The sequence below is a fragment of the Oncorhynchus masou genome, chromosome 13, assembly GCF_036934945.1.
Source record: "Oncorhynchus masou masou isolate Uvic2021 chromosome 13, UVic_Omas_1.1, whole genome shotgun sequence".
Lineage (NCBI taxonomy): Eukaryota > Metazoa > Chordata > Actinopteri > Salmoniformes > Salmonidae > Oncorhynchus > Oncorhynchus masou.
In genome coordinates, this window is record NC_088224.1 from 39,100,281 (window position 1) to 39,122,855 (window position 22,575).

Sequence of the window (22,575 nt, forward strand, 5' to 3'; positions counted from 1 at the left end):
TCATAAGTCAAATGTGTGTATGTTTCGTTCAATTTCCCCATGAATAACCACAATAAGACAATATTGGTGCAACAGAAAATGTGTTTATTTTCCCAAAATATGTCCACAACATTTTTCACAGTCCTGTGTGTTCGGCCCCATATAGGGGCTTACAAAACAGTGTCAGGAGATACACATTTATATATAATACTTTTATATTACTATTTACAGTATATATTTATAACTATTTTATCCACACCCAGTGGCGACCCATCATTCAGGGTAGAGCCCCACCTGTTTTGAGCCCCTCCTGTTGTCTGTTTTGCACGTTATTTTGGTATTAATACGTGTTACATATCTTTCAAACAATATAAAATTCAAATTAAATCATTGAGTTAATAAAGCCGCATACAAACATGGGTCTCATTTTTGCTTTCTTGAGTAAGGCAGCTTTAAAATGCAGGTGTTTCAGCCTAGCTCAGTGCTTTCTGTAATGGTGAGGCAGCCAGCGGAAAATACGGAGCGTAGGGGTTGGTAATGTTCTCTAGTTGCGCCGTGACTGGCTCAGTGTTCTGTCACTCATGGGGACACTATATCACTGAAAAATCGACGGGTAGAGCTAAAAAATTCAAGCCCCTCGGGTGCGGCCTTAGAGTTACATTAGAAGTGCCCATCCAAAAAAGCTCAAGGTCATTGGCCACAGATAAAATTGTCAAATCTCTTTATATCTACCGTAGCTTTGAGTGGACTGATCATGTCAACATCATACTTTCAAAATCTTAGCTAGCAAGCTAGTCAAGCAGTCATCATCATGAATCACATTGACAATCTACTGGCAAATCCTTTTCAATCCTTGTCATATGAAGAGAAATTATAGATAAAACGTATCGGTGCTCATCTGCGATTGGGCATAAATATTACACAAGTTGGACATATTACACAAGTCGCAAATTCAACAATGAGTGATTTGGAATGAATCAGTGGCTAACTGCAAGCGTTGCAAAGCAATCACTAGCCTGCTATTCAGTGGAGTGGGTGTGTGGTCCATGTCTGGGTTTAAGGGTCTCTTTAAAAGGATAAACATTCATGCTGTCAATCCAGCAAGACTTCTGCCACATTCAAAACAACTGGAAACTCAGAACTGGGAAATCTCAGACTTCAGTGAGTTCAAAAGTAACTCAAAAAGTGAGTTTAAAAAAACTATCTTCAACTGGAAAAATGTGTTTTGAATGGTCATCAAACCTAAAATTCCAAGTCGCGAACCCAGGCCTCTTTCTAGAGCTCCAATTGGAAGATCACTGGAGGTCAGGATTCAAACTTTTTTTCCCCAGAGTTCCCAGTTGTCTCAAAAGCACCATAAATCCAGAGAATACCAGACTTTGATGACAAAGTTTGATGAGGAATGCTGTGCCACCTTCCTTGGTCCCTTTCCCCCTCATAACTTAGCCTACTGTTCTGACTTGGTGGTGCACATATAGCCTATAGCCTGTTTTAGATACATGTAATCATTGAATATTGTAAGAGCTTTCATTGTCTGCTTATATGCCCTCTTTATTTATCCTACAGTTCTGACTTGGTGTACAGGGAGAATACTGTAAGAACGGACTCTGTTTTGAATTCTGTAGCTGTACATTTCAAATGTACATAACAAGCAGTTAAATTGACTACGTCCGTATGAGCTCGCTCATCAATGTCTTAATCAAAATTACAGATTGCCTCTTATTCGCTCGTCGTCCCCTTATGCCATAGTTTGTACATCTTAATTGTCAGAAGAAACCACATTAGTTTAAGCAAGTCAGCCATATCAGCTATGTTTTTTTAAGAGGCTGAATGAACTGTTTCGCTGCCAGACAAGGCTCTGCTGATAGCCAGGTGGAGCAGTGGTAAGGATTCACTCCATGGTGCTGAAAAGAAAGCTTTGCTGTTGGGACAGCTTTATATAGGCCCTTACAGTTTGTGGGCACTGTTTGTCACCATTATAGTGCTATTAATGTATTGTTTAGTGTTGTGTAGTAGCTTTGCTGGCAAGCATCTAAAAAAAAATTGGGAGTTTGCCCCACCAAGATTTACATGCTAAAATCGCCACATCTAGGTGTGTTATTAATGGTAAATCCTCCTTTCATATTTAGGAAGTTCTGTTTCAATCCATGGTACATTCATGTGGTTTCTCATTGGCAGAAATAAGCCAAAACTGAATTACATCAACATACCATACTAAGCTCTGATCAATCGTATGATTTGACCCAATAAAGCTTATTTGAAGTGAAACAATGTTCCCATATAGAGATTTCTCATGATGTCTATGGTAAATGGGGATATCTTTAAGAACTGAAACTGAAGCACATGGTTTGTAAACAGCGAAAATAAGCTCAAGTAATTATTCTTGAAGGAAATAAAATGAGTCTGCAAAATGTCGTTACACTGTAAAAAGGTTTCTGATAATCAACATTTGGCTATGATTGTACAAGTGTGATTTTAAGCAATGGACGAAAACTTGACAATGAATAGCAAAAAAAAAGCTGAATATTTAAATAAAGTGCACAAGTGCTCATTCGTAAATTCACTCGATAGTGGGACAAACAAATACAATCACAAGAAGTCCTTCCATTCTACTATCATTTTCTACTGAAAATGTATATTGTGTCGTTATAGGTCTTCGTGAGTGAGTAGCACACACTTTCAATCTCTCTCTCTCTCACACACACACACACACACACACACACACACACACACACACACACACACACACACACACACACACACACACACACACACACACACACACACACACACACACACACACACACACACACACACACACACACACACACACACACACACACACACCAATCGAGTGGGTCAGACAGCTAGCATGTCAGAAAGCCAGTGTTCGTCAGTGTCTGTAAGGCAGGCAGTCAGTCATTCAAGTGGAACTGTCTGCTGGTTCAGTACTTGTCCATCTTCCACGGCATCGGATCTCATTAACCCCTAATTTCTTCTTCTCTGTGCAGCTGAGATTCAAGTGCAGATCACATCTAAAAGTCATGTTTCTGTACAAACTACTGTAAACTCCACCAGTGTATTAGGTACGTATTATGCTTGTAGGCCTATACACCCATACAAAATGCAGTTCATGCAGACTCATGGACACAGCAAATAATTCAATTTCAAGATCATTCAAGATCATTCAATTATAAATAGAAAAAAATTGGAATTCAAGCCTACAAAGTCCAGTACAAATGCCACACTCACACATCCCTAAAAACATCCCCTTTCCATAGTACAAACCCTATTCCCCACAAACCTTCACTCATTGGTGTGCTTGGTGACATTTCACCTTGTTTCCTTTTTTTTGCAGTATTTCTTGTGGCAAATTTGTACATCTTGTTTAAAAAAAAAAGTTTGCTTAAGTAGCCAAGGCATTTTTGCACCAAGAAGTAAACAAAAATTGTTGTATTAAATCTCAGAGAGGTAGAACCCTGCCAATTCTCTGCAAGGAGATCGACATGTTGATAGAAAGACATACACATGTAGATAGGTGTTGTCTGCAGGTCAGATGTTTTGTAAACAAAAAAAGCAGCAAAAAAAATGACTGAAACGCTCAATCAATCAATGGAGAAAAACTAAAACAAAAACATTTTGGATTTGTGCAATCTTAGAGAGCTCTCAAAGACAGTCGGACTCTTAAACATAGAGGATGACGTTATCCGGGGGACAGTGCAGGCTGTCGGAGGTGACAAGGGGTCTGCAGGTGGCCTGGGGTTGAGAGGGCCGGCAGCTTTTGAGATGAGGCGAATCACAGTCGTCTGACGTCAGCTCGGCGATGTCGTCTGATTGGGTATCGGACATCTCCAGGTCGCTGCGGATGCTCTCGGGCTGGGCCAAAGTGACATCGCGAAGCCCCTCCCTGAGCGACGCCCCTGGAGACAGGCCTAGTGCTGAGCCAAACAGAGCCCCGCCCCTTCTGGAGCTGCAGTCCTGAGGCTCCTCCCCCCCTGAGCCAGGGCATGCTGTCATAGCAGCAGGGGGCGTGTTTAGGTCTTCCTCACTGGTCAAGCAGAGGTGGCTGGGTTTGGTCTCGATGTCCACCTGGATCTCCAGGTTATTACAGTCCCTAGGAGAACAAAGACGTTTAGATTCACTAGTCACCATATCATCTGCTGTATCCAGTGTCACCTTGCCTACCATTATAAGTTAACTCAAAGCTGGTTTTAAAACGTCTGTCGGGAATTAAATCAATGGTATGTAAGAGAGAGGGAGATTGTGACACTCACCTGTCAGGTAGTGTGTAGGAGGAGATAATGGAGCCTGCCATGCCCCGGGTGCTGGCACAGTCACTACCCGCTCCCAGACTACCTGTCTCTCTCTGGGCACCGTCCTTCCCCAGCTCCCCTCCCTGGAGCTCCAACCTGTAAACAACACAAAACATGATTACAGTGTTCAACATATGTCACATTACATTTACTCAGCAAAAACATTTACAGCAGAGGTTATAAGAGCAGTCCTCATCCAACCAAGATACATAACTTTCAAAGGGACAACAACTGTAAACTAACTGTTAAACTGTTTAAGTCTTACTTGGCCCCTATTTATACTGTCTCCCTGTTTACAATACACATTCCCCTCCATAAGACAAGAACAGGTTCTCTTCCCTGCTGGGCCCCCTCCATACCTGTTGTATTTGCCAGTCCTGGCTCCAAGGGCGCCCCCGGCCAAAGTGTTAAAGTGGGGGGTGTCCCCCAGGGCCCCAGGGGCCACAGAGAGACCATCGCTGGGGGAGGTGGTGCTGAGGCCGCTGGCTGCCCCCTCCAGGCTGCTCTCACCCAGGCTGGGGGACTTGAGGGCCCGCCAAGCATCAGCCACTGGGGGACAATAATTTGATATTTTTATTTGATGCATGATAAGATATTTATCAATTCGATTCCATTCAATATTTCTTATCTCAATTCATTTGCAGTTTAATTACGTTTGTAACATAAAAGAGAGACATACAGTTGAAGTCGGAAGTTTACATACACCTACACCAAGTCAGTTTTTCACAATTCCTGACATTTAATCCTAGTAGAAATTCTGTGTTTTAGGTCAGTTAGGATCACTACTTTATTTTAAGAATGTGAAATGTCAGAATAATAGTAGAGAATGATTTATTTCAGCTTTTATTTCTTTCATCACATTCCCAGTGGGTCAGACATTTACGTATTAAATTTATAGCATTGCCTATAAATTGTTTAACTTGGGTCAAACGTTTGGGAAGCCTTCCACAAGCTTCCCACAATAAGTATGGTGAATTTTGGCCCATTCCTCCTGACAGAGCTGGTGTAACTGAGTCAGGTTTGTAGGCCTCCTTGTTTGCACATGCTTTTTCAGGTCTGCCCACAAATGTTCTATGGGATTGAAGTCAGGGCTTTGTGATGGCCACTCCAATACCTTGACCTTAAGCAATTTTGCCACAACTTTGGAAGTATGCTTGGGGTCATTGTCCATTTGGAAGACCCATTTGCGACCAAGCTTTAACTTCCTGACTGATGTCTTGAGATGTTGCTTCAATATATCCACATAATTTTCCTTCGTCGTGATGCCATCTATTTTGTGAAGCGCACCAATCCCTCCTGCAGCAAAGCACCCCCACAACATGATGCTGCCACCCCAGTGCTTCACGGTTTGGATGGTGTTCTTCGGCTTGCAAGCCTCCCCCTTATTCCTCCAAACATAACAATGGATATTATGGCCAAATAATTCTATTTTTGTTTCATCAGACAAGGGGACATTTCTCCAAAAAGTATGATCTTTGTACCCATGTGCAGTTGCAAACCATAGTCTGGCTTTTTAATGGCGGTTTTGGAGCAGTGGCTTCTTCCTTGCTGAGGGGCCTTTCAGGTTATGTCAATATAGGACTTGTTTTACTGTGGATATAGATACTTTTGTACCTGTTTCCTCCAGCATCTTCACAAGGTCATTTGCTGTTGTTCTGGGATTGATATGCACTTTTTGCACCAAAGTACGTTTATTTTTAGGAGACAGAACGCGTTTCCTTCCTGAGCGGTATGACGGCTACGTGGTCCCATGGTGTTTATACCCGCGTACCCACTTGTTTGTACAGATGAATGTGGTACCTTCAGGCATTTGGAAATTGCTCCCAAGGATGAACCAGACTTGTGGAGGTCTACAATATTTATTCTGGGGTCTTGGCTGATTTCTTTTGATTTTCCTATGATGTCAATAAAAGAGGCACTGATTTTGAAGCCAGTCCTTGAAATACATCCACAGGTACACCTCCAATTGACTCAAATTATGTCAATTAGCCTATCAGAAGCTTCTAAAGCCATGACATCATTTTCTGGAATTTTCCAAGCTGTTTAAAGGCACAGTCAACTTAGTGTATGTAGACTTCTGACCCACTGGAATTGTGATGCAGTGCATTATAAGTGAAACAATCTGTCTCTAAACAATTGTTGGAAAAATGACTTGTGTCATGCACAAAGTAGATGTCCTAACCGACTTGCCAAAACTATAGTTTGTTAACAAGACATTTGTGGAGTGGTTGAAAAACGAGTTTTAACGACTCCAACCTAAGTGTATGTAAACTTCCGACTTCAACTGTACATGTAGGTAAGAGTTGTTGTTGTATTTTACAATATTAAGTCTATTAAAGCAAATAAAAAATTTAGCTATTGAAGCATTGCACACCTGTGATAGGGCCATCGTCCTCGTCAAAGTCGATTCGCATGCCACGCCCCTTTCCTCGGCTGACGCCACAGCCTCCTCCGCGGCACAGAGAGATGGGCACAACTCCATAGACATACGCCAACATGATGGGCACACCAATACCCACGCTGACGGCTGCAATCACAGGAGCTGTGACGATTGACAGGGCCACTCCCCCTGTGATGGCCAGGTTCCTCCTGTGGCGATTGGTCTTCATCCCGTCATAATGGGCGTGAATCTATCACAAAAACAGAAAAGATAGATATTGGTGAAGGTGAAGTTAGACAGTAAATACACATCCTGGACTTTCACAACGGTCTAACAGTGTAGCCTGGTCCCAGATCTGTGTGTGCTGTTTTGCACAATGAGTTGGCAAAAAAGGTCTGTTGCAGATAAAATGTCTGTACTGTGATTCAGATACAATTATATTATAAAGCACTTGGGAGAAGTAGGTCATGTGTCGTGTAAGGGGATTTCTTTCTTTTTTTCACAGACTGACAGTGCCTTCGGAAAGTATTCAGACCCCTTGACTTTTTACACATTTTGTTACGTTACAGACTTATTCTAAAATGGATGAAATATATTTTTAAATACTCAGCAATCTACACACAATATCCCAAAATGACAAAGTGAAAACAGGTTTAGACATTTTTTCTAATAAAAAATAAAACTGAAATAGCTTATTTACATAAGTATTCAGACCCTTTGCTATGAGACTCAAAAATTAGCTCAGATGCATCCTGTTTCCATTGATCATCCTTCAGATGTTACTACAACTTGATTGGAGCCCACCTGTGGTAAATTCAATTGATTGGACATGATTTGGAAAGGCATACACCTGTTTATATAAGGTCCAACAGTTGACAGTGCATGTCAGAGCAAAAAACAAGCCATGAGGTCGAAGAAATTGTCCGTAGAGCTCCAAGAGAGGATTGTGTCGAGGCACAGATCTGGGGAAGGGTACCAAAAAATGTCTGCAGCACTGAAGTTCCCCAATAACAGTGGCCTCCATCATTCTTATATGAAAGAAGATTGGAATCACCAAGACTCTTCCTAGAGCTGGCCACCCAGCCAAACTGAGCAATTAGGGAAGAAGGGCCTTGTTCAGGGAGATGACCAAGAACCCAGTAGTCACTCTGACAGAGCTCCAGAGTTCCTCTGTGGAGATGGGAAATCCTTCCAGAAGGACAACCATCTCTGCAGCACTCCACCAATCAGGCCTTTATGGTAGAGTGGCCAGACGGAAGCCACTCCTCAGTAAAAGGCACATGACAGCCAGCTTCGAGTTTTCCAAAAGGCATCTAAAGACTCTCAGACCATGAGAAACAAGATTCTCTGGCCTGAATGCCAAGCGTCACGTCTGGAGGAAACCTGGCACCATCCCTAAGGTGAAGCATGGTGATGGCAGCATCATGCTGTGAGGATGTTTTTTAGCGTCAGGGACTGGGAGACTAGTCAGGATCGAGGGAAAGATGAACGGAGCAAAGTACAGAGAGATCCTTGATGAAAATCTGCTCCAGCATGCTTAGGACCTCAGAGTTGGGCGAAGGATCCCTTCCAACAGGACAACTACCCTAAGCACACAGCCAATACAACACAGGAGTGGCTTCAGGACAAGTCTCTGAATGTCATGGAGAGGCCCAGCCAGAGCCTGGACTTGAACCCGATTGAACATCTCTGGAAAGATCTGAAAATAGCTGTGCAGCATCGCTCCCCATCCAACCTGACAGAGCTTGAGAGGATCTGCAGAGAAAAGTTTGAGAAACTCCTCAAATACAGGTGTGCCAAGCTTGTAGTGTCATACCCAAGAAGACTCTGGACTGTAATCGCTGCCAAAGGTGTTTCATCAAAGTACCGAGTAAGGGGTCTGAATACATTTAAATGTGATGTGTCCGTTATTTTATTTTATAAATTAGCAAAAATGTCTAAATACCTGTTTTTGCTTTGTCATTATGGGATATTGTGTGTAGATTGATGAGTGGGAAAAAAAACAATTTAATCGATTCTAGAATAAGGCTGTTTAGAGTGGATGGTAGGGAGTTGGCTGAGTACAACGTCTGAAAGGTATTTCTACAGCTGTTAAGGCTTAGGGGCCTGGAACAATAAAGTGTGTGTTGGAGGGCTATAGTACATCATTCAAATGAGTTTCAATTCTAACTCGCAGTTATATTGTATTTCCACAAGGGTGCGCTAAAGAGATATCCTTCAAATGAGGTAATTTGCAATTCTATCATGACACAACATTTCTTCACAATTATGTTGTTTCCGTAGAACAGTTGTAGCACCATACTGAAACTAACAAAAATAGTTTCCAATGGTTTGAAAGCTCATCTATTTCAGGAATTGTATTTCTCAATTACTGGAATATAAAGGGGGAAATGAAAGTAAAACCATGAAATGAAACATCATATTGACACCAACTACATTTTTAAGAACAGCACTGTAACATTTAATTTCTACAATGGATTGATTTTCTGTTAAACTTCATGAAAAGTAAATACTTTCATTATCTTCCTTTTAATGTATATGCACTCACAGTAAGCCACTCTAAATAACAGAATCTGCTAAATGACTGAGTGTAATCCTACATGTAAGGGGGGCTTCAGTAAAGGGTTGCCCACCTTGCGCCCCACATAGACGGGGAGGCCAATGACCATGGCAGGCACAGCGATACCAGCGATGAGGGTGATGCCCACCGGGGCTCCGATCAGAGTGCCCAGCTGCCACAGGATCTTCTTCTTACGGGTCCATGGCTTCTTTCCCCAGAACGTGCACCCCGACGGACTGAGAGAAAGGAGAGAGAGAGAGAGAGAGATGGGAGGGTGGGATATGGAGGGAGAGAAAAAGTGAGGAAAAAAAGAGAAACGATGGAATGGGGAGAAAATACAGAGAGAGCGAGAGAGAGATTGTGAAAGAGAAAGAAAAAGGAGGAACGAAGAGGAAACATTTAGAAAGAAAGGGGGAGAAATAGGTGAAGAGTAAGGGCAGAAGGGGTAGACAGAAGACTGATTAGTTCTGGGCCCAAGTTCAGGAAAGGGGGATACCTAGTCAGTTATACAACTGAATGCCTTCAACTGAAATGTGTCTTCCGCATTTAACGCAACCCCTCTGAATCAGAGCTGCCTTAATCAACATCCACGGCTTCATTGCCCGGGGAGCAGATACACCACAGCAACAGAGGAGTGGAGGTGAGGTAAGGCTGTGTCATTATGAATTCAGAGCCCTCTGCTAAACGTCACACAGTAGTGAGACATGCATCACTGCATGTTCTCCACCATTACAGGATGCTCATATGATGTCAGGAAAATCATTCATTTTACTGTCTGAATATATACTGAACAAAAACTGAACTGCCGTAGGCTTGAGAGCTACCTGAGGTAGTGCAGGTCAGAGATCTCCTTCATGCAGAGCCAGCAGAACTCACAACCACACACTGCACAGGTCATGTGGTTACAGCTGCCGTCGTTCATCTTGATTATGTAGGCGCCACATCGTGGGCAGGGCTTGATGTCATCAGCTAGAGACGAGAGAGAGTGGGTAGGTTGATTAGTGGGAGGAGGATTCAGGACAATGTTGATCTGAGGTCAGTTTTAATGGTTTCCCGTTAGGATTTGGGGAGGGTAAACTCATTCTAGATCTGTGCCTAAAAAGGGACTTCTACTTTTACCAGAGACAGAGGAGAATTGGTTTGGAGACATTGACTGCCAACAGCTAGTATAAGAGACAGGCTGAGACAGATACGAGGTTGTGGTGAGGGCTAATTTATACAGACTTTTTGTTCTGTCCTTTGGGACCTGAGTGGTCTGAAAATTGCTTTATGAGAAGAGGGCGACTAATACAGAGACATAATAATAACAACATTATGAAGAGTCATCAAAGTACTTACCAGGCCCGTGCTCCTGCATGTAGCTGGGTGAGTGGTTGCTATGCGGGTGCAGGAAGAATGCCCTTTGCTGACGGGCCGAGTCACAGGTCTGGTTGGGGTGCCACGCCTGCTTGCAGTGGTAACAGAACTCAGCCAAGCAGCCCTCTCTACGACACACCAGCCTGGGGCAGCTGGCACAGCCCGAAGCGATCACTGCAAACCTGGCAGAGGGAGAAAGAGGGAGATGTTTGATTTTCAGAAAAACCTTTATAGGCACAATTCGGCTAATGCGAAATCAATTGCAAAGGGAAAACTACATCATTGCACTGAAAGAGAGCGAGAGGGAACACAGCAGCCTTGGAGGAAGTGGCGAAGGTCAAATGTAAATACACGGTAGCTGGACAAATGGTTACATTTACTGAGCCGTGGAGAGAGAGTATGTTAGAACAAAGGGTAAGAGTTAAGGAAAAAGAGAGGAAGGAGAAATAGGCCAAAGGTGATTTCAGGCCGTCTAGAGTAACCTAAATAAAGGGCATGAGGGGAAAACGAGCTAAACGTCATAGCATATTATCAGAATTGCGTCGACACAACCTGATCTCAGAGCATTTCGTATTATTCTGTATGTAAATCCGAGACACTACATCTAGTATGACATGTTATTATTTTCTGGATGTCCGTCACCCATTTCGTATGATATGTTTACAAATTACAATTCTTATTACATATGTTACAAATGATGTGTTGAGAATTCTAGCTTGATGGCTAATGTTAGCTAGCTGGCTAACATTACCTAGCCTAGGGGTTATGGTTAGGTTACAGGGTTAGGGTTAGGGGAAGGGTTAGCTAACATGCTAAGTAGTTGCAAAGTAGCTAAAATGTAGTAAGTAGTTGAAAAGTTGCTAATTAGCTAAAGTTGTCTGTGGTGAGATTCAAACTCACAAACGTTTGGTTACTAGACGTTCGCGTTATACACACAACGATCCACCGCGACCAACTATTATTTTGGGGTTAGATCGGTTTTAATATCGCAGATAGATTGTGGCTTCCATCAATGTAATTGTCTGCATCATTTCCAATCCCCCATATCTTTTTTTGTAAATATATTTTCCTTTATTATTTTCCCCTAACCCTACCATCCCTTCCCTAATTGGAGTCAACTAATAGACAGCAACAGTTAGTATTTATAAGCTGGAAGTAGAAGCCTATATAAATTGTACGGACACAGTGTATTTTACAATAGTTATCTTTTGTTTGTTTTTAGTCCCCACCTTCAGCTACACTCAACCCCTCCCGTCGATCTCTGAAGACCATCCAGTTTTGATGTTTCTATTTGCCATATATTTTTAACTGTGCTGTTTCACAAAAGTTCTGAACCTACATACATTTTACAGACACAGTATATTTTACATTAGTAATATTGTTGTATTGAGTCCCATCTGTCCTACTATACCAAACATAACATATCATACTAATTTGAGTGTCCCGGATTTACGTTTACCATGTTACGTCTAGTCTATGAGACCAGGCTGATCTACATGATACCATACACAAACATCTCATTACCAGTGGAGGCTGCTAAGGGGAGGGCGGCTCATAATAATGGCTGGAACAGAACAAATGGAATGGCATCAAACACATGGAAACCACGTGTTTGATGTATTTGATACCATTCCACTTATTCCGCTCCAGCCATTACCAAGAGCCCGTCCTCCCCAATTAAGGTGCTACCAACCTCCTGTGCTCAACACAGGAAGTAGGCTGCCACATCACCATAAGAGGGGAGGCAGGGTTCTTATCTTTTCTACAATGTAACAAGATCATTAAGTACTGTATGTGATGATGAAATGGTATTTAATCTAATACAACACTACGTGTGAGTGACAGTGTTCAAAGACAGACTGAGCAAAACTGAATTTAATTAGAAAGTTACTCTCTTTCTCATCAGAAAACAATGCTAAAAATGACATACGACCCTTCACACAACTATTGCTTTGAATGTAGGTACTGGTATTCAAGCTGAGCACTCAATCTTATTGACCACCACTCTCTTAAAGGCCTCCAGCATTCCATCACACAGGCAAACCAGATGTCAAATACCGAAACTGTTGAATCCCTACTCTGTCTCTTTCAAAACCTCAAACTAGGGGAAATGTTTCCAGCACTATGGGTTTTCCCCTTTAACACAGTTTCGAGCAGCCCCTATAATCCAGTTTGAGCTGGTTTCTCTCCCAATGACTGTTTGTTTATTCAAACTGGCAACATGTCTTCAAGCCTAAACTCAATGACTTGTTGCAACAGAGCAAAGACACAAATTACCAAGGCAGGCTTTTCCCTGTCGGGAACATTCCATGTTAACGCTGCATTTGAGTCGTCAGTTCTGCTGCGGTGGAGCACGATAATGACTGACATCAAGGCTTCGACCGGTGGCAATCTGAGGAGTACAATGCTTACAAGCTGCACCTTTCAGAGCAAAGGCACTCTGACAGCCACATCTTGTGTCCAAGATTTCATTGCTGTAAATGGTGTGAAACTGCTTTGTTTTCCAACATTACAAATGTAATACAGATACAAAAGTGAGACAGACAGAACCCTCGGAAACACATACACACTGTCTGTGACTCTGTACACACACACACACACTCAGTCCAGTGAGTGTATAATGATCACATCAATTATAAAAATCCCAACCTCTCTGTTGCCCCTGGTAACACTAGCTACCTCTATGCCACATCACTAGTCACCATAGCAACTGACAGCCTGCGGAGCGAGCGGTGGACCGCTCACTGATCTGATTGGTTGTCTCTCACTGTCAATCAAGTAGAGTGAGGTCTGATTGGGGAATGGAAAGGGAACTGACCGATGAGACGAAAGGACAATGAAGCTTGAGAGTGAAAGGAGCCGTTCACAAAAATAATTGATTGAGTTTGAGTATGTCTTTGTATGTGTGTGATCATTCAAGTGAGAAAGAGATAAGGAGTCTGGGGTTTTTGTGACTGTGAAAAACAGATTTAAAAAAAGTGAAAGACAAAGAAAGAAAGAAAGAAAGAAAGAAAGAAAGAGAGAAAGAAAGAGAGAGAGAGAGAGAGAGAGAGAGAGAGAGAGAGAGAGAGAGAGAGAGAGAGAGAGAGAGAGAGAGAGAGAGAGAGAGAGAGAGCAATTGAGACAAATATATCCCAGAGACTCTATTGCCAGAGACAATCCAGGCCAATTTACAATAACCAAGGCCACATATTCCTTACATGACAATGTAGTTAGTATTTGAGGTCGACTGATTAATCGGAATGGCCGATTTCAAGTTTTCATAATAATCGGTACCGATTTGCCGATTTTTATTTTTTTATATATATATATATTTTACACCTTTATTTAACTAGGCAAGTCAGTTAAGAACACATTCTTATTTTAAATGATGGCCTAGGAACAGTAGGTTAACTGCCTTGTTCAGGGGCAGAACGACAGATTTTTACATTGTCAGCTCGGGGATTTGTTTTTGCAACCTTCCGGTTACTAGTCCAACTTTCTAACCACCTGCGTTACATTGCACTCCACAAGGAGCCTGCATGGCAGGCTGACTACCTGTTACGCGAGGGCAGCAAGAAGTAAAGGTAAGTTGCTAGCTAGCATTAAATGTATCTTATAAAAAAACAATCAATCTTAACATAATCACTAGTTAACTACACATGGTTGATGATATTACTAGTTTATCTAGCGTGTCCTGCATTGCATATAATCAATGCGGTGCCTGTTAATTTCTCATCGAATCACAGCCTACTTCGACAAACGGGTGATGATTTAACAAGCGCATTTGCGAAAAAAGCACTGTCGTTGCACCAATGTACCTAACCATAAACATCAATACCTTTCTTTAAAATCAATACACAAGTATATATTTTTAACCTGCATATTTAGTTAATATTGCCTGCTAACATGAATTTCTTATAACTAGGAAAATTGTCACTTCTCTTGCGTTCCGTGCAAGGAGTCAGGGTAGATGCAGCAGTTTGCGAACTGTGTGAAGTCCATTTATTCCTAACACGATTAATTTGCCAGAATTGTACATAATTATGACATAACATGTAACAGCAATATTTAGACTTAGGGATTCCACCCGTTAGATAAAATACGGTTATTCTTTCACTGAAAGAAAAACCGTTTTGTTTTCGAAATAATAGTTTCCGGATTTGACCATATTAATGACCAAAGACTCATATTTCTGTGTGTTATTATGTTATAATTAAGTCTATGATTTTATATTTGATAGAGCAGTCTGACTGAGCGACGGTGGGCAGCAGCAGGCTCGTAAGCATTCATTCAAACAGCACTTTTGTGCATTTGCCAGCAGCTCTTCGCAATTCTTCAAGAATTGCGCTGTTTATTTATTTATTTATTATTTTTACCTTTATTTAACTAGGCAAGTCAGTTAAGAACAATGATGGCCTAGGAACAGCGGGTTAACTGCCTGTTCAGGGGCAGAACAACAGATTTGTACCTTGTCAGCTCGGTGATTTGAACTTGCAGCATTCCGGTTACTAGTCCAACGCCCTAACCACTAGGCTACTCTGCCGCCCCTTATGACTTCAAGCCTATCAACTTCCGAGACGAGGCTGGCGTAACCGATGTGAAATCACTAGCTAGTTAGCGGGGTGCGCGCTAATAGCGTTAAAAACGTCACTCGCTCTGAGACTTGGAGTGGTTGTTCCCCTTGCTCTGCATGGGTAACGCTGCTTCGAGGGTGGCTGTTGTCGATGTGTTCATGGTTCAAGCCCAGGTAGGAGCGAGGAGAGGTACGGAAGCTATACTGTTACACTGGCAATACTAAAGTGCCTATAAGAACATCCAATATTCAAAGGTATATGAAATACAAATCATATAGAGAGAAATAGTCCTATAATTCCTATAATAACTACAACCTAAAACTTCTTACCTGGGAATATTGAAGACTCATGTTAAAAAGAGCCACCAGCTTCATATGTTCTCATGTTCTGTGCAAGGAACTGAAACGTTAGCTTTCTTACATGGCACATATTGCACTTTTACTTTCTTCTCCAACACTTTGTTTTTGCATTATTTAAACCAAATTGAACATGTTTCATTATTTATTTGAGGCTAAATTGATATTATTGTTGTATTATATTGAGTTAAAATAAGTGTTCATTCAGTATTGTTGTAATTGTCATTATTACAAATAAATAAAAAATAAATGTACAAAAAATGGCAGATTAATCGGTAAGGGCTTTGTTTAGTCCTCCAATAATCGATATCGGTATTGAAAAATCATAATCGGTCAACCTCTAATTAGTACCATTATGTGTGTATGGAATCTGCACTCTTCACACACCCACACACACAATGTACTGCTTTGGAAACCTCCACTCTAGGTGGCCCAAACCACACTAGACATTTCCATGGTAGGACTGTAGGGAGGGAATGATAGTGTATTGAGTCACTCTGGTTTCTTTAGAATGTAGGTCATCTATAGTCCAGCCCACTGTCTAGGTCCTTCCCCTCTGTCTGACAGGATTCACACTATCAAACAGACATGTTTCCTTCGAATATAAACATCATAGAGATTCTGTGCTTTCCCTCCCACAAACACAAACACACACACACACACATGCGTGTGGCACACATACACAAACACACAAAACATGCTCATACCAGCTCATCAGAAATTTCCCCATATCACATTAAACGATCAGCCTCTGAGCATTGTCATTCCCTTGTAACCACATAATAGCCTGACATTCTAACCCACTTAGAAAATTCTAGGCTATAAAACTTTCCTTTCACCCTCAGAGTGCCAACTGTCACCTCTGCCAGAGCCAATAAAGCTTGTTATAATACTCTAGGTCATTCCAGTTTACGACAATCAGCCTCGAACTTATGATATAATTGACAGAACAATGCTTTCAAAGCATGAATCTGCTATAAAACGTTAGTGTTAGGTAAAGGTAAGGTTTAAGTTCGGGGTTAGGGGTTGAAATCCTATTTGTGGTCAGAAAGAGCTTGAAGGTTCTTCCACCCCTTCCTGCATGGCTAGGCTTACGGTTCAGGTTTACACCCAGGTTCAGATTAAGGTTAAGGCCAGGAAACAATGAGAGTTGATTCTTACCCGCAGTCGGGCGCGGGACACCAGCGGCAGTCCGGGTCGGAGGCCAGGCAGCGTCGCAGCAGGAACTCCTCATACTTCTCCAGCAGGGCTGCGTCGCCCAAGATGTCCGCCACCTGATGAGGCGCCAGGCGCTCCGAGCACTCGGGGCAGCTGAGATGGACGCGGCTCTCCGTGATCTCGATGCGCAGGTACTGGCGCAGGCAACACAGGCAGGAGCGGTGGCTGCAGCCCAGCAGCTCGGGGAGCTGTTCGGGGGCTGGGACACCAGGCACAGGGGGCACTCCAGGAAGTCTGCTGGAGGAGAGGAGCTGGAGGTGGTGGAGCTGGAGGACTGGGGGGGACCCAGGGAGGTCCGGCTGGAAGAGAGGGGCTCTGCTGGGGTGGAGGTCTGAGCGGTGGCTGGGCCCTGGGGAACGTCCGTGGCGGTGTTGGTCGGGGCTGGGTCGGGTGTGGGGGTGGAAGGGACTACAGGGGGAACAAGGGGGGAGAGTTGCTGTTGTTGATGCTGTTGGTTGTGGAGCTGGGATAAAGGGGTGGCTGCCCCTGCTTTGGCGCTCCGGGAACCCCGTTTGCTGTGGAAGAGGCTGTGGAAGGAGATGCGTCCTTGGCGTTTTCTCGGTGCCCGGCATTTGGGGTTGGGAATGCCGCTCACCGAGGAGTGGGGGGATTCCGAGTCCTTTTCCGATCCCATTTTCCCAGAAAGTGACACACGGAAGCTTCTTTCCTTTTCCGCCCTTATTAGTCTTATATCACCGTGAGGAAGCTTGCCTCACACACACTAACACAAACACACTCACACACGGGAGTACTTGTGCTCGGGTGAAACCAGAACGGAATGTCTCTGATACCCAGTTGTAAACCCTTTTCCCTCTTCCTCTTAAACCCACAAATGGAACGATAGGTGAGAAGACAAAAGAGAAAGAGAAAGACACAAATAGCCAAAATTCCCCTTCCCTCCCGCTGGCTTTCACACCTCTCACACTCAGTTGCTCCAAATCAAGAATGTGAGAAAAGTCACAGGTGTGCTTTCGTCCAAACCAACATAGGGGTCCAAAATTACAGTAAACTGTTACTGTAAACCACAAAGAGGAGAATGAATACAACAGGAAACGTCACTGTCACTCCTTAGTAAATGGTTCTCAATTCAAACGAGGTGGAAAAAAAAACATTGAGGAACGTTGTAAAATGTATAGAACAACTTTTGGGGGTTATTCAAAATGTCTTAAATCCTTCTTGGTGGTTTTGCTCTGGTCCAATTTTCTTCTGTAGTCCTTTTTCTCACTTTTCTTCTCCTCTTCTCTTCTGTGTGTGTCTCTCACTCTCTCAATCAACTGTCTGTGAGGAGGAAGAAGAGAACAGGAAGTTAGCTGAGCAGAGAGCACAGGGAGCATGCTCAGTATGACACACCTCTCCCCTCCTTCCTCATTCTCGCTGTTATTACTTCACTATTAAGTCTTGGCGCAGATAGTCAGGAAGAATAAATTCATTACACTATGCACACACATACACACCTGGCATAATCACTGATAAAGACATGCTTTATGACTCACACTCATAAGATACAGCCATTTGGAAAGTGAAATACTTTTTTTTTTTTACTTACTAATGATGATGACATAATGTGTCTTGAAGAGGAAGCAAACTTATTCATCCGTCCATTTAGCTCCTATATTATTTATCCTCTCATTCCTTCTCTTTCTCTCATCCGCTCTTCTCCTTTGTCTCTCTCCGTCAATATGAAACCCTCTCTCTCTCACACACACACACACGTCGCAAGCTGCTCTCCACTTCACACTGCGCTTCTACTGCGGTTGCCATGACGATGCGCACTAGGAGCCGAGCAAACAGCGACCCACTCAGTGACTGTGGCACTTATGTATGCACTGACACACACACACAAGTAACACATGTACTCTTGTCATTTACTCATATATATATATATATATATATATATATATATATATATATATATATATATATATAATGAAGACACTGGTAAATATAGCACTGATTAATGTATGTGTGTATTGACACAGTGTTATAGGTGAGAGTGTGTGTGTGTGTGTGTGTGTGTGTGTGTCGAAAGTAATGTTATGCTAAGATAAGAGAAAAGGGCAAGAGAGAATCAGAGGGAGGGTTATGAGGGTTGACATTCAGAATCTGTGCCCCTCTCTTTAAGGTAGCCTATATATACCCACTGTCTAAGCACACACACACTGAGTCATAACAGCGTCATTACTGTGTTCTGGCCTGTTTTCCTAATGCTAAAGAATGCCTGGTCTATGACAAGGTCTACGACAAGGCAAATCTGATTATGATTCCAGTAGTAGCCTTTGAGTGCAGGAGGCTGAGAGACAGACACAGACAGAGGATCAACCAGTATGAGTCATAAAACATCAGACTTCAGCCCTTGTTGACAGACAGGTATATGGGAAAGGGCTGGGCTAACATAGATACTGCATGTAGCTAGCCATGATTGATTGAAATACTATTGGGTCAGTGACTGACAGATAGCAGCACCAATCGATAAGAGACCTTGGCTGAAAGAACTGGATGTTGTCTGTTTGCTTGCTCTCTTGCCTTGCACAGCCCTTAATAACAGCCAATAGCCACAGTTAAGACAGGTTGACCGGTAGTGATAGCCTGTAGCCTTTGTCTGACGCTATCACACCAGGTTGTGTTGAAAGAAGAACATTGAAACATATTGATGAAACTGTAGTAGATTTCCACCACGTTACAGACGTACGTACACACACACACACACACACACACACACACACACGCGATGAGGTGGAAATAAACATTCTATGTTATCCCAGCAGCAGTGCAGTAACCATGGTGCCTGTTCCCTCCCTGATCTGCTTGGCTGGCGGGTGAAGTGAAAGGGCCACTGTTGAATCATGGATAGCTACGGAGTATAAAAATAATGGCAATTTATATACACTATATCTACAAAAGGTATGTGGACACCCCTTCAAATTAGTGGATTCGGCTATTTCGGACACAGTATAAAATCGAGCACACAGCTGTGAAGTCTCCATAGACAAACAAGTCAGTTCGTCATATTTCTGCTCTGCGAGAACTGCCCAGGTCAACTGTAAGTGCTGTTATTGTGAAATGGAAACGTCAAGGAGCAACAACGGCTATTCCGTGAAGTGGTAGGCCACACAAGCTCGCAGAACGGGACCGCCGAAGGCTGAAGCATGTAAAAATGGTCTGTCCTCGGTTGCAACACTCACTACCGAGTTCCAAACTGCCTTTGGAAGCAACGTCAACACAAGAACTGTTCGTCGGGAGCTTCATGAAATGGGTTCCATGGCCAAGCAGCATCACACAAGCTTAAGATTACCGAGCACAATGCCGAGCGTTGGCAGATGTGGTGTAAAGCACGGCGCCATTGTACTCTGGAGGAGCAGAAATGCGTTCTTTGGAGTGATGAATCACGCTTCACCATCTGGCAGTCCGAAGGACGAATTTGGGTTTGGCTGATGTCAGGAGAACGCTACCTGCCCGAATGCTAGTGCCAACTGTAAAGTTTGGTGGATGAGGAATAATGGTCTGGGGCTGTTTTTCATGATTTGGGCTAGGCCCCTTAGTTCCAGTGAAGGGATATCTGAACGCTACAGCATACAATGACATTCTAAACGATTCTGTGCTTCCAACTTTGTGGCAATAGTTTGGGGAAGGCCCTTTCCTGTTTTAGCATGACAATGCCCCTGTATACAAAGTGAGGTCCATACAGAAATGGTTTGTCGAGATCGGTGTGGAAGAACTTGACTGGCCTGCACAGAGCCCTGATCTCAACCCCATCAAACACCTTTGGTATAAATTGGAACACCGACTGCGAGCCAGGCCTTATCTCCCAACATGAGTGCCCGACCACACTAACACTGTTGTGGCTGAATGGAAGCAAGTCCCCACAGCAATGTTCCAACACCTAGTGGAAAGCCTTCCCATAAGAGTGGAAGCTGTTATAGCAGCAAAGGGGGGGCCAACTCCATATTAATTCCCATGATTTTGAAATGAGATGGTCAATGAGCAGGTGTCAACATACTTTTGTCATGTAGTCAGCAGAAGTGGTAATAGCTCTCTCATCATACACTCTTAGAATAAAAGGGTTCCAAAAGGGTTTTCGGCTGTCCCAATAGGAGAATCCTTTTTGGTTCCAGGGAGTACCCTTTTCTGTTCCATGTAGAACCCTCGAGTGACGGTGGAAAAAAACAGACAGTTACATATCGGGATATTATTTTTGACGATATATCATACCGTTTTGACAAAATCACAAAATAATTTTTGTGCTAGTTTGCTGTACCTGCAACAAAATTCCAATATTTTTCCAATTAGCTTTCTGTACTTTTATTTCTATGACTCATCCAAACTCGTTGTCTCATGGCTCTCTCCTGTCCCTCTGCAGGAATATGTATGGAACAATGAATCGCACCCCCCCCCCAAAAAAAAAATCACAATACTGAATCACAATATATATAGAATCGTGAGAATCACAATACATATCAGATCGGCACCTAAGTATTGTGATAACATTGTATCGTAAGGTCCCTGGCAATTCCCAACCCTAGAACCCTCTGTGGAAAGGGTTCTACAAGGGAACCAAAAAAGGTTCTATCTAGAATCAAAAAGGGTTCTTCAAAAGGTTCTCCTACGGGGACAGCCGAAGAACCCTTTTAGGTTCTAGATAGCACCTTTTTTCCCCTAAGACTGTACCCTCAGGTTGGCACTAGCCTCTACTCTCCTATGATGAAACATAATTGCAATCTGTGTGTGTGTGTGTGTGTGTGTGGATGATAGCTTTCTATAGCCCTGCGTGAGTGCCTTTTTATGTCTACATGACTCTGTAAGAGTTGCCGTACACCCAAGTGTGTGTGTGTGTGTGTGTGTGTGTGTGTGTGTGTGTGTGTGTGTGTGTGTGTGTGTGTGTGTGTGTGTGTGTGTGTGTGTGTGTGTGTGTGTGTGTGTGTGTGTATTCGTGTCACTTCAAACTGAACTTGATGACAAAATAGATTGTCCCTGTAAAAGTGTACTACACTGACTGTCAGAAAATAATTCTGTTCATATGTCTCCTATGAGATTCCCTTTCAGAGGTAAAGGAACATGCATGATTCTGTAAAAGGCTTTCAAGAGAAATAGCTCATATGAAAATGCCCTTTTTCCCTTTGGTAACAAATTAAAATGTTAAAAAGCATAAAGAAATTCCTCATCTGGTTCAAAAACTCTCCTTCAATATATACTGAACAAAAATATATAAAACGCAACAATTTCAAATATTTTACTGAGTTACAGTTCATATAAGAAAATCAGTCAGTTGAAATTAGGCCCTAATCTATGCATTTCACATGACTGGGAATACAGATATGAGTCTGTTGGTCACAGATACCTTTTTTTTTAAGTAGGGCGTGGATCAAAAAACCAGTCAGTATCTGGTGTGACCACCATTTGCCTCATGCAGTGCGAGACATCTGCTTCATATAGAGTTGATCAGGCGGTTGATTGTGGCTTGTGGAACGTTGTCCCAGTCCTCTTCAATGGCTGTGCGAAGTTTCTGGATATTGGCGGGAACTGGAACATGCTGCCGTCAATCCAGAGCATCCCACACATGCTCAATGGGTGACATGTCTGGTGAGTATGCAGGCCATGGAAAAACTGGGACACTTTCAGCTTCTAAGAATTGTGTACAGATCCTTGCGACATGGGGCCTTGCATTATCATGCTGAAACATGAGGTGATGGCAGCGGATGAATGGCACTACAACGGGCCTCAGGATATCATCACGGTATCTCTGCGCATTCACATTGCCATCAATAAAATGCAATTGTGTTCGTTGTCCATAGTTTATGCCTGCCCATACCATAACCACACCGCCACCATGGGGCACTCTGTTCAGAACGTTGACATCAGC

General features: G+C 42.9%; 1 protein-coding gene across 1 annotated transcript in view; it reads right to left on the minus strand.

Annotated features, from left to right (window-relative positions):
* Window positions 1-63: 63 nt before the first annotated feature.
* The window catches only part of LOC135552282 (E3 ubiquitin-protein ligase RNF19B-like), a 31,544-nt gene continuing 9,032 nt past the window's right edge, over window positions 64-22,575 (minus strand). Inside the window, 9 exon segments of the mRNA XM_064983812.1 lie at window positions 64-4,093; window positions 4,254-4,388; window positions 4,652-4,841; window positions 6,667-6,922; window positions 9,306-9,468; window positions 10,057-10,201; window positions 10,571-10,770; window positions 16,662-16,914; window positions 16,917-17,996. Of these exon segments, the coding sequence (XP_064839884.1) occupies window positions 3,664-4,093; window positions 4,254-4,388; window positions 4,652-4,841; window positions 6,667-6,922; window positions 9,306-9,468; window positions 10,057-10,201; window positions 10,571-10,770; window positions 16,662-16,914; window positions 16,917-17,352 (2,208 nt within the window). The 5' untranslated portion in view covers window positions 17,353-17,996 and the 3' untranslated portion in view covers window positions 64-3,663.